The 13,175-nt window shown below is 47.8% G+C and overlaps 1 protein-coding gene across 4 annotated transcripts in view; it reads right to left on the bottom strand.

The window, feature by feature from the left end:
- The window catches only part of LOC119143448 (amyloid beta precursor protein), a 229,077-nt gene extending 217,123 nt beyond the window's left edge, over positions 1-11,954 (bottom strand). For all 4 annotated transcript variants that reach the window (XM_037377728.1, XM_037377730.1, XM_037377732.1 and 1 more), the window contains exon 1: positions 11,703-11,954. In XM_037377728.1, coding sequence (XP_037233625.1) covers positions 11,703-11,759 — 57 coding nt within the window. In that variant the 5' untranslated portion in view covers positions 11,760-11,954. The remainder of the gene's footprint in view (positions 1-11,702) is intronic.
- Positions 11,955-13,175: the final 1,221 nt, after the last annotated feature.

Genomic DNA, 13,175 nt, shown 5'->3' with positions numbered 1-13,175 from the left:
TGGGTTTTATTGATTTATTTATTTTTTACTAGATGAACCTTAGACTGCATTGTTTCTCCCGAAACAAAAATTAAAACTGTTCAAGCAAAACAAAAGCAGCTCAATACAAAAAAAGACCTGACAAACAGCAATGACCCGAAGACAAATCTAACAAGAATTCCAAAGGAGTTTATTGACGACATGGTAAATAAGAACAGGAGTTTTAATTTGTGTGGAAGACACCCAAAAGCCCTCAGGCCCTGGGGGTATGGCTCCTGACAACACCTATCAGCCACACTGGGCAGAAGATCTGCAGAACAGCACCAGAACCACAGTGCTCAGCAAGGGGAGGGAGAACCCAAAAGGTCTTTGAAAAAGGCAAATAAAAGAATTCAAAGCAAGTATTTCAGACAAGCACATTATGAACAAAACAAATGATACTCGGGTGGAGTGGTGAGATAAGCAAAGAGACCCACAATTACTTCAGTTTTCTTCCATCTCCCCGGACAAGCTCACATCTTGCCAGAAGCCTCATGCCAGGAAGAGCTGCTGGCAGTGGAGGCAAGGGTACTGAAATTTAACTTGCAGATTGCTCACGTGCCCAATTCCTCAAGTTTTAAATGTTTTCCTTACCCAAATTCTTCTCTGTAATTAAAAATAAGTAATGGATGTAAACAAAGCCTGTGCTCCAGCTTAAACACAGCACTCCCCAAAGGCTCATGTGGCCTTTTACACCAGCCTCAGCTGTTGCAGAAACACTTGGGAGCTATTGCTCCTAAGATACATTATTTAGTGATCATCGTCCCAAGGTTGTTGGTTTTTTTTTTTTCTTTTGCAGGCTCAGACATTTAATAAATGAAAAGACTTGAAATGCATTAAGTATTCCTTATCTGTTATGGCCATTTACAGCTCGAGCCAATTCCTTAAAAACTCTTTCCTTCCTTCTTTAAAATTTGTTGGGGAGAGCCACAGAGCTGGGCTGAATGCACAGAGGAAAGACAACCGTAAACATACAATCCAAACTTGCTTGGTCCTACCCAGCAGCACAGGAAATAATCCCAACCAGCCCAGCTTGCCAGGTCTTTTGTTTCAGCAGGACCAATAAAAAAAAAACAAAAACCTATATCCTTTCTTTCAAAAGGTTCAGAAAACTTGTAACTCGCTTTTTCTTGCAATTTAACAGTAAGAACAGGCATTTTCCAACTGTTTCATTAAACAGTTCTGCAAATATTAATGCATTTTTATCTGTGAAATCCCAAACCATACTAAGCAGTTTGTCCCAGAAAATGCTAACTCACAACAGGTTTAAAAAAAAATAAGTAAGGCAAGTTTAAGGCTTAATTATGTTTTGATAACACCAAAACTTTATCCTAAAATCAACAAGCAAACACCTTCAGCTGTATTTGCCGTCAGTGTTAGTGTCTACAAAACTCTGCACGACCAGACACTGCTGTATTCTCCTCGGGGTGTGTGTTTCAAGACACTGGGAGTTCCCCGTGGGTACAGATTTTATATCCCATGATCTGAACAGAGCGTATCTGATCTGACCTCCTGCACATCACAGACTATTACATTTCTCCCATTTACCAGGATGAAGCCAAACATCTTGTATTCATCTCTTTAGAAAATTGGTTGTGCGGTCTTCACATCTGGAGGCAAAAAATATTATTCCCTCCCCAGCTTGTGCCAAGCCCATACTGTTAAAAACATGTCCCAGGTTTCCTATCTGAATGCCTTCCAGACAGCAGCACTCGGCATGCCTTTCCTTGCCTGGCATTTCCTCTTTGTGGAGGGCAACTAAGACGATATTCAGTCTTCCTTTTGATAAATTACTGGTTGTTCTTCTCATCTAAAAATTCCAGCTCTGGAGGTAGAACCAGAATTACTTATATCTATCAGAGCCATTAACATTCCTGTCCCAGCCCTCTCCTCCCTGAGCCCACATGGGCTCAGCTCCCCAAAACCTTACCTAGCACACAACAAGGTAACCTCAAATCCATGCCGAGGTTACCTAAACTTGCTGCTCAGTTGCAGCGTGTTGGGGGGCAGGAGGTCATGGCAGAGGAGCAGCCCAGGGCTGGGAAGCCTTGCAGAGCACAAGGCGGGTGCCCCTGGCTTGGCCCAATGTTAATCCTTCCCATGGCCCATTTTCCATATGGTCTCCAGGCCTCAATGTCCCTCTTAAAAATGAGGAGGTCACTTAATTACCAGCCTCAATGTCAAAACAGAAAACTCAGACCCTTGCCCACTACTACCAAGTCTCACAAGTCAAAAGCACTGTGTAAGTCACATTTTTCGTCCTTCTGCTTATCAAAGGAGTAAGTAACAGCCTTTTGTTACTCCACAGTTTTCTTTTAAGCGACAAATTAATTAAAGCTTTCTTTCACTTATCAGTTGAGAGACAATTTTCTTCAAACACAAACATTTATGCATGCATTTATATTCCAGCACAGGTAGCCCGACTCACACTAAAGGAGACAGTTCAGATGAGCCAAGCAACATATGAGTCAAGCAACATACGACAGCCCCCATTTCCAGAGCCTGGGTCTTGACTTTCAGTGGTTTTGCCCACTGCCCACAGAAGTTTTGTTAGATTTAAACAGAAACTTAGTAGTGTAGAATTTGTATTGTAGCTATAGTTTAATTAAATCTGTTTGACAAATCCTAAGTCTCATTTAAATACGTTTTCAGAAATAGTTTAGACTGCAATTTCAAAGCAAAATGCTTTGATTTAATTTTACCCCACTGTTTATCAGAAATTACATTTTGTCTCCAAACTCAGCCGTTCACGGGATTTTCTTGCAAACAACTTCAGAATGAATTAGCGCCTCTGCCCAGAGGAAAGCCCCATCCTCATCAGAGCAGGAGCTTAATGCCTGTTGCCCATGGTGTGCCAGCAGCTTGGTGCACGGTGCCAATGCAAATCGATACCATAACCCTCCCTTCCCCACCGCACAGCAGGACAGCCCACCACGGGCACCTACCCCTCTCCCACCGACCCACCTCCTCTTTACCATTCACCAAAATAAAACAGTCTGTGACCCAGTCAAGCAAGTGCTGATTTTTATCAGTGTCAGCCTCAGCCCGCATTCAAACAGGCCAGCAGTGACAGGTGGAACGCTTCACCTCAGCAGCTCAGATGTGATCACAATTATGAAGAATACTCTGCACGTGGAACAGGAGCAACTGGCTTTTCAAGTGTTAAGGCTAGCAGGAAAAAGGAAAAAAATCCCCAGAACTTACAGTACCACTATAAGAAATGAAAGACAACAATGCTGAAGTAGAAACAAATATAAACAGAACGGAAAGAGACTGCCAGTGTCCAGGTCCCCCTTGGAGACCTTCAGAAGTCTTCAGAACTCCCTCAAACACACATACACTCTGGATCCTCTATTTTGATCTTTGACTTTTTAGGCTTTCCAACTCCCCTTCTAACTCTCCTGTATAAAATTTAAACAATACATTCTAAACAGGGGAGGGGGGGGGAAGAGGCCTGCATATTTTTTTTTTTAATTATGTAAAGCTGATGTTCTCATGTAAGTTGTATTCTTCTGGATGCTGGGACAATCACTCATCTGCAAACTGTTCGCAGTAAGTTCTAGGAGCTACACAACACTGAAAGGAGGACAAGTTGGAGTTCCAAAATTCACAGTTTAAAAAGTTTGTTGTTGAGCAACTTCAGATCAGCAGTCCCCTCCTAAGACTTAACGGAACCGAAGACAGAACTGGCAAAATGGAACAGTGATGAAGTTAGGATACTGAAAGACATGTCATTAAAAGCAATTTTATTCCACTTCACAGTTAAGAGAAGTGGGCAGAGGACAGACAAGGCACATACGGCAGAGCTGCAGATGAATATCAAACAAGCTTCAAAAGAGCCCAAGAGCTTAATGCATGCTACAGGTCTAGATGCTTACTAATGCTATGCACACACAAACCCCCTCAGTTCCACACCAATACTCTAAGCACTCAACAATTAAACTAAGATCAATCATCATTTAGTACATTCAAATTTACAACACCTATAAAGAAAAAGAAAAGGAAAATACACAAAATAGTAAATGCCATTTTAAAGCCACTGCCTTTTTCTTGCATTAACAGTTTTATTCTCTTCCTTTACCTTCCCCTAGATAATAATGTATTTTTTACTGTTTACATAAACAACCTTACAGGCATTATATGGGATCTACATTGAAAAGAGCTTCCCCCCCCCCAAGAAAAAAACCCCACCAACCCAGCCCCAGAAGCCATGACTTAATTTATGAGTAGCTTCCAAAATTAACTACAACAGAATCAAACTTTTAACAGTAACACGTGGGGTGGGTGGGTGTGTCTACGTCCCCATGTTTTCAGGTGAGATACAGGGATCAAATGCAGTTTTTCAAGTTACCTTTCAAACGGTAAGAAAGCAGAATGCAACAGAAGTACTGTATATTCCAGTACTCAATATTCCAGATCCAAAACTACAGCTACAAGTAAATTCACATAAGCACAGAAAGAAGGTAGCTGTTTAACTCAGACCTGTATCGTGGCACCTGACAAAGCAGGTAGGAGGAGGAAGGGGGGTGGGGGTGGAGGGGAAGGCCCTTTGCAGAGACCATAATTTAGAGAAAAAAATCAATTTTACAGGGTCAGAGCTTCAGAATGAGTAATCTCTACCTTTAAAATGTGCTGATATGGTAAGGGAAGGTTTGCTGTGTGCACAAAAAGGATGCCGTAGCACAACAAGGAGATTGTAAATAACTCCAAAATCCTGCCCCATCTCCATTTTTTTTCTACGTGTGCCCACTGCTTCTAAATTTTGGAGGTGGCTGAGGAGGCAATTTTCACCCCTACCACAAGGAAAAAAAATATTGGTATATTTCAATCTATTAGCACCAAATAACTATTACCTAAATTTGAGCTATGTATGTGTACACTCCTCTTCCATAGTTCCAAAAACCTTCAAGTCCAATATTAATATAGTTCCCAAACAATATGGGTTTTGCTCCCCCCTGCCCCCACCTTAAACCCCTATTAGACATGCGTTTTGTTTTACTAACTGCAATTCCAAACAGAAATTACATAAATCACACTACGTATGTAAACTGCCATACTAGATCACACTGGTAGCCTGTTCTGAAAAGAAGCAATTTTTAAATGCTTTTACTAACAGGTACAACCAGTTTTGCCCCATTCCTGTCATATGTTATCTGTTGTGGTTGAATAGATAAACTCTGCTCTGGGGGAAGACAGACCAGAAAAGGACGAACAGAGAATTTCTATCTGGATTAGCTCAAAATGGGTCAGTGGGATCTGAATGGAGTTATCCATCCCTGAATGCAGCTCCTTGGGGATTTTTGCCTTTTGCAGAGACTTGACACTAACTTTTAACAATCGGGAACCAAAGAGAGCTCAGGCGCAAAAAGACTGCACCCTGCTGCAGGTCACCAGAGGAAGGCAAAGGGACACCTTAATTAAATGCTATTACACAAACTTCTGCAAATGTGGTTTCAGAGGTTGACACTCTTCCCCAAAGAAGGTGCCTGCTCTTTTAGCTAGGCCAGTTCGACTGCTTGTGGCCTTTTTCTGACTCAGGTCTCCAAAGCCAGAAGATGACACCTACTAAAAAATGCACAGCTCGTTTCTTTCAACACGGCACAGGATCACAAAGCCTAGAGAGGGGTCAAAGAGCACTGAAGAAGCTGAACTTACAAAGCGGTGGCCACCAGTGGAAGCAGGAAGAGAACAGTTTTTAGCAGCTAGCCCTGAGCTAGGTCAGTTGCCAGCCAAAGAGCAGTGTTTAACTACTGTCTGAAAGGAGCAACCAGATTACAAAACCCACAAAGCTCACTGGCTCACCTGCTCCTCTGTTTAAAGCTCGGCTGTCCCACAGTTTGTGAAATGCCATCAGCTGACCAGAAGGTTTGTTTCTTTTGGAACTCTTCATATATCACTGCAATCTATGCTTATCTTTGAGTATTAAGTCCTCGGGAGAACATCAAGTTCTCCTGAACTTGCTGGGAGGACAATCAAGAAAATACCCAAAGTCCTGCTTCTCAGCTGAAAGAAGTGCCAGTGCTTACAAAGTTGTTACACCGGGAGCTGCAGTAAAGAAACCAGCAATATCTGTGTCTATCACTCTCTCCTGTTTCTATTCATTGATGCAGGGCAAGAAACCTGCAACGCACAACTGTGGAACAGTGGTGTCCTTACCATAAGTAGCTGGTTTAAGGTTTTCCACCCTTCTAAAAAGCATCACTTATTTTAACCTCTTTATATTCATACACCAGCATGTGCCTGTCACCTGGAAAGAGCCACTGCAAGATACTGGCATTAATCACACACTGTGGAGTGTACTGCCCTTTACCCATATTGCCATCATGTGAAATTGTGTCCTGTAATTATTTGAATCATTGCAGTGTGGTGTTGTTTCTTTACTAAACACATATATACATACACACTTATGTCATTCAATTTGATCCCCTGGGTCATTATCCCCATTTACTTTGTGTCTCTTTTCTTACATTACTAAATTCTTACCTAAAGAGACAGCAAATTTGGTAACTGGAGGCTTCTCCAGAGCTTTTGGACTGTACAGCAGAGCACAACAAGATCTGATAATCAGGTAACTCTCTAAAGGCTTTTAAATCAAAATGAATAAAACAACAAAAAAAGACAAATATCCAGATTCCTGAACCAATGTCACATTACAAACAAGGGCTACAATCAAGGGCAGAAAAGTGACGTATTTACAGCTGAAGACTCAAAAAAAACACACCAGCCATTACTGGTTGATATCCTCAGCTGGTTTGGTATCACCAAAAGGGATGGAAAACATGTTTTCAAAACCTTAACTGTAGGCATTTCTGAAGGAGAGTCAGGGCAGGAGAGCAGGTTCCAGATCAAGTTGTGAGAAGGGCTCAGACCGACTGCACTCAGCTTTAAACAAAAATAAAAAGCGGGTCAGAGCAAAAGTTTGACTCCTCTGAAGAGGAGTCCTTTATCTCCCAATCATTCCAGGCTCGCGCTTCTTACCAACATTGCTTTTAGCAATTCTCAGTCTGGCAGCAACCGTTGTAAACTCTCATTGCAAAAGCATGCTCTAACAGTTCACCAAGCTTACAGAAAGTCATTTGGTATTTTTTCAATTTGCTTTACTTTTAATCTTCTTACACCACGGGATGTTTTTTTTTCAAAATCCCCAGAATTTAAATCCAATAACACACAGCTTCTAGACTTAAGTGTTAAAACCACACCAGACAGTTCGCCTAACAATTTCAATGAACCTATTACCATATGTAAACCCAATTACATTTTCATCAGTAGCAGTCTAGAACTTCCTTCATTGCCTGGATATAAGGAGGCATGTAAGCGACCATTGGTTTAATACAGCCTATACACTAACATAATGTATATACACAGATGTACACGTGTGGTGATTCTAATGTCACACATTCGATATGCAACTATATTGGGGATCTCTACATATATTTGCACACATATTGACACATCAGATGACTAATGCATTACATGTATGCATTCATGTGTATACACACACGGACATTTGATAGGTATGAATGGGTTTTTATTAAACCCAAATACAATTTTTTCAACTCTTGGTTATAACATATTTTTTTGGAAGATGTGACAGATGTCAAAATGACACTCATTCAGTGTATTCAAGATAAGGATGTAAATTAAGCCCTGAGACACTGCCTTACAAATAATCAAATAACAGGTCAGGATGCGTTTCAACAGAAGGCTGAACCAACCACACCGTGGACGGAGCAGCTTGCCACCCAGCAAGGTTACACAGGCTCTGTCCTTGGAGCATCATTTTCAAGACCCAACTGCAGAAAGCCCTGAGCAGCCTGGTCTGACCTCAGAGCTGGCTCTGCTTTGGGCAGGGGGTCAGACCAGAGACCTCCTAAGGGATCCTATGATCCTATCTACTGATTTCTTGATCAAGTTTCCACACCCAACAGCTCGTGTTAATAATTCTACTAAGTCGCTAAAAAAATTATTCTCAAAAAAACAGCTGCCAACTCATCAAGCAGTTATGTGAAGTTACTACGCTCTTAAGCCATTTTGCTAAACTTTGTATTGGAAAAGGGCGGCCAGTTAAAAGAAACTGTCATACCCTTTCGTCATGTAACTTACAAACCAAACTGTTTATTATCCTTTACAGTTTATTAAACATAAGCAAAAAGAAAGTCACAAAAAGACATCAAAGATGACCTATACTTATTGTAGGTTTGCCATAAAATTCAACAATGATTAATTAAAACTGATCAAGAAAGATCACTTGCATCTGTCACACAAAGAGTTCAAGGAGAAAATAAAAAATACATAAAAAAATCTTGTCAGCTTCCTCATGTTTTTATACAAGTTCTGTGAAAAAGCACAGCAGCTGACCACTTTTTTTCCCCCCCCAGGAAAGACATTTGGAGAACACCAGTTTCAAAACTGTCTGTTGCTCATTAATCAAACAAAAGACAAATAAGAAGCTCCTTTTTTTTTTTTTACTGTTTAATTTGCCCACCTGGCTGCCAAGGCTCTTGGTTCTGGTGTGCCATCAGGGGCATCTGCCCTGTCCTGCCCTGCTTACCCACATGGCTGCTGACCCCAACACGGCAGCATTTCAAATAGGAAGTGCAAAAGGAACCCTTCATCACATGCAAAGCCTTTGCCAGGGGAATTCAGGAACGGAACAGATGGGAAGAGAAACCCAAAGTCTGTAATGGAAGTGAAAGAAAAGGCCTCATTCGTTCCCATGTTGCACAGTCATTTCTAAAGATCTGCCTGAAAACTAAATAATGAAAAAACAAATACTTGGGGTCATCACAAAAAAAAAAAAAAAGATCAAAATAAGAACACATAAAACACTACCTTACCCAGTTTAAAAAAAAAAAAAAAAGCGCTCTCAGGTAACACACCTTTTGTTAAGTAACCTTGTGAGGGCCAGCTTGTATGATACCAATGTCTCAACAACTTGGTTTCGGTCAGCTAGTAAAAGAGTCTCGCTTATAAACATGGAGCTAGAGCAGTGACCACAACAAGCATGGCAGTCAGTGTGCTAATTAGGGGAAACCCTGATTTATAAACTGGGATCACTCACACAAATTCACGAGGATACTTACTGTCACATCTATCTACTGAAATCAGACAATTAACAGAAAGTGATTAAATGGAAACATATCTACTGAAGAATATGACAGTTTCACAAATTATGAGAGCTCTTGGCCAATGGATTTCTAAACCCAGTAAGTATGATTCACATGAGTGACAAAAGCAACATGCTAAGCAATCACAAAATCACCAAACATCACTAAGGAATATTTCCTTTAAAGTTGCATAAATAAACATTAATCTACCTGTAATTTTAGAAAGGAATTTTTAATGTGTAATATACAAGAATTTTTTTTTGTTCCTGCTTTCCCTCTTGGTTACACTATTCCCTGTGAAAGCAAAGTACTTTGTACAAAGGTTCTTTGCTGCTCTCCTGAAAGCATTTGTTAAAAACGGCAGGAAAAATGTTTCATTTCAGAAAAGAGATCTAAAAATAATCTAATTCAAGCATCAAAATTTCATGCTTTAGCATATGAAGACAGTTCAAGTGCAGTAAATGCACACATGCAATTCCTATTATGAAATTTTAGTATTATAAAAATCTGTCACTTGTTCAATACATCAACCTTAGAGTATAAAGACCGACAAATGCCTGATCACAATAAGACCAGGTGTTAAAACCGACCCAGCTATCCAACATTAAAAAAAAGGATAAATGCAAAGCTTCTAATGTTGGTATGGAATGAGATCAAAAGCTTCTGCGGAAACATCAGTGCCCATTTAAGCCAATGTTTTGAGGCAAAGGATGTCTCTGAAAATTCTGGATATCACCAAGGCAGACACCATTGCAGAGGTGTCTGCACGGACTCTCCCCTAAATGGTTTTGGTGCAAAATCCAAACCCCCTTTCTTGCAAGCACCTTCACAGCGGTAACACCTACATCCCCATCTGCAAGGCCAGGGCTGCAGGGACCCGACAGAAACGCTCATCCCTCTGAGGTCTATCCTGAATCATGGTATCAATTGTAAAATCTCATTTTTTACTTCAGCTGTGCACCCAAGGCAGAGATTTCCTTCTACTGCGTTCAGACAACAAGCAGTTGCATCAAGCTGATAAAAACCCAAATGAGTTTTGTAACTGGGAGCTTTAAGCCTCTGAGCATCTTGACAACTGCTCAGTTTGACGTACTCTGCTCAACATTGACAAGATCACGCCTCGAAGCGAGAGCCTGTGGCTCGCAGCCTTGCTGGTGGGGATGGAGAGCCGTCTCCTGTCCTCCGCGGGTACCGAGGTCCCTCCCGGGAAGGGCACCTGAGCCGCAGGCTGCAACCCCCTGCCCAACGGGGAGCAGGAGCTGCAGGCTCCGTTCCCAGGCTACATGTGGGCACCCACCGCAGCCCCACCGACCGCGAGCCCCCCGTGGCGGGGGGGCGGGGGGGCAAGCTGAGGTCTCAAGGCCAAGGTCTGGCAGCCAGGGCCTGAAGGAGACGGGAGATAACTCTCCCCTCCCACACCTTTTTCTTGGGGGGTGGGGAGGGGGGAAGCACCGACACTTGGCCATGTCGGCTCCACCGAGGTCGGGGGCTGCGCTGCCCCCCCGGCTCCCCCCGGCGCCGGCAGGAGCCGCGGCGCGCTCACACCGCCGGCCGGAGGCGGGGTACGGGGGACCCCTCCCACCCCCAGCCCCACCCAGAGGGGCCCGGCGGAGGGTGCCGCCAGGCCGGGGCGGGCGGAGCCGCCCCCGGGGAGGGGAGGGCAGGGGCGGCCGCGGAGGGGCGCGGGCTGCTGGCGGCCGCAGCGCGCACGGCGGCGCCTCTCTGCTGCACTGCAGAGGCGCCATCTTCTCGCCTCTCCGCGCCGCTCGGCACCGGCCGCGGGGGGGCACGGCTCGGCTCGGCCCGGCCCCGGCCGCCGCCCCCTCCCCGCACACCCCCCCGGACGCCGCCTTCCCGCCTCCGCAGGGCTGCTGCGCCAGCCCACGGGGAGCTGCCCGCCGCCGCCCCGCACACCTGCGCGTAGGTGCGCGATGCGGGGGGCGCTGCCCTGCCCGCCCGCGGCAGCGCCTCCGCCCGCAGCCCGGCTCGGCGCCCCCGGCCCCCGCCCCGCGAGGGGAATACCGCCGGCCCCCGCGCCCCCGCCCGCACCGCGCCCACACGCAGGGAAAGTTTTCCCTCTCCAGCCCCCGGCAGGGAAGGCCCCGCGGGACGGACTCGGCCGCCCCGGCCCTGCCTCGCCCGCCGGCTGGCGGCGCCGCCGCCGCCGCCCCTCCCCGCGGACCCCTGCGGCGCCAGACGGCTCCGCGGGCGGCGGCCGAAGTTAACGGGGAAGAGCCCCGCAGCGGCAGCCGATCAGCGAAGGGCGCCGGCCCCGGCGGCAGGGACGGCCGCGGACACGCGTGGCGGGGGCGGGGGGCGCCAGCCCCGGCCGCTCCCCGCCCGCTTCCTCCGCTCCCCGGCTCGCCGTCCCGCTCGGCGGGAGCGACCCTATTGTTCAGCGGCGGGAGGGCGCCGGCAGCCGGGGAAGGAGCCCCTTACACCGGCTGCGTGACGGGGGCCGGCGACTGCCGCCCGCCCCACCCCGCCGCGGGGGCGGCTGCGGGCAGACAAAAGCCTCGGAGAAGCGGAGGAGGACGGCGGGGAAGCCCCCGCCTGGCCGCCCCCTGCCCCGCTTACCTCGAGAGCCCGAGCGGCGCCGGAGGCCAGCAGCAGGAGGGCTAAGTGGGGCAGCATCGCGGCGGCCGGGAAGGGGGGAGGGAGGAAGGGAAGGAGGGACGCCGGCGAGACGCGGCGGGGTCCGGCTGTAAATCCGCGGGGCCGCGCCGCTGCCGGGGAGAGCGACTGAGCTGCGGCGGCACCAGCCGAGCGCCGCGGCGGGGCCGGTCAGCTGATGGCCCGGCCCGCCCCCGAGCGGGCGGTGCGCCCGGCCCGGCGCGGCCCTCCCCGCCCCGCGGAGACCCCTAGCGGCGGCGCCAGGGCGGCGCAGCGCCGGCGGCCCGGCCCGGCCCGCCCTTTCTCCTCGCTGCCCGCCGCGCCGCGCCGCCCCCGGGCCGGGCCAGCGCGGAGGGAGGCCCGAGCGGCGAGAGGGCTGCCCGTGGTCGCGCTCGGCGGCTCGGGGCGGACTCGGGGCGCCTCCCTGGCCGGCCGCAAACCAGCGGGGGGGTTGCCCTCGTACCGGTGGTTCGCGGCAGCAGCGCCCCTGTGCTCGGCTGCCCGGCACCACCGGTAGCTGCAGGAGCCCCGCGGCCTGGACGCGCCATCCCCGCTCTGAAGTGGCGTGTACAGAAACGCAACCCCCATCGTTGCAGGGCGTTGCCGAAAAAACCCAACAATCCAAACATCCGTGTAATTTAGAGGCAATTTAACAAATTCTGCCTTTCCCGGCGAGGCAGCACACCTTCCACTGGGATCCAGGCGGAGGGGATGAGCAAGCACAGCTGCTTTGCCTGGGGGCCGTACCTGACACCAGTGCAGGCTCCTGCAGCCTGGGGCTCCTGCCCATCGCCTGGGGGGGCAGCTGTGGTCTCCACTTATTCCCTCGCCCACTGCTAACTGCAAGATGGGTGCAACATTTGTGGGAGTGCTATCAAAAACGAAGGCACCCAGGAACATCGGCAGAGTTGAGGCTTACAGCCTCAGAAAAGAAAGAAATCAAATTAAAATGTAGTGCTTTGTCAAACAGCTTGTAATCAGGAGGCCAAAGCAACCTTACTTTCTCGCCTTCGCAACAGCATTGTAATAATTGGTATACTAAACCTGTCAGGAGAGCTAAAAATGAGTTTCATGCTGAAACAGCTGCTATTGTAGCCAAAATTCAGCGTGACGCAGCCTGCCCGTTCTGCCTTTGACCTGCGGGCTCGGTGGCAGCGCCTCTGCTCCCACCAGGGCTCCCCACCGGCAGCTGACAGATCCCCCCCGGCACAGGGACCTGCAGCCAGGCTGTGTGAGGGGCAGGTGGTGGACACCTCCCCAGCGTACAGCTCCATACAGAATCCTGGGCTGCACTGTCCTCACTGCCGCTCTCATACCCATCTTCTACTGAAGTCAGAACTGAAATCCACTGAGAGTCTTGGCCAAAGCTGCAGGCAGATGCAGAGGGATGTTTACCCAGCAAGAGCAACCTGGGCTGCTGTGTCAGGCAGACTGTAA

The sequence above is a fragment of the Falco rusticolus genome, chromosome 2 (assembly GCF_015220075.1).
Source record: "Falco rusticolus isolate bFalRus1 chromosome 2, bFalRus1.pri, whole genome shotgun sequence".
In the NCBI taxonomy this organism is placed as follows: Eukaryota; Metazoa; Chordata; class Aves; order Falconiformes; family Falconidae; genus Falco; species Falco rusticolus.
The sequence above is the reverse complement of the archived record's forward strand: the minus strand, read 5'-3'. Positions and strand labels throughout refer to the sequence as shown.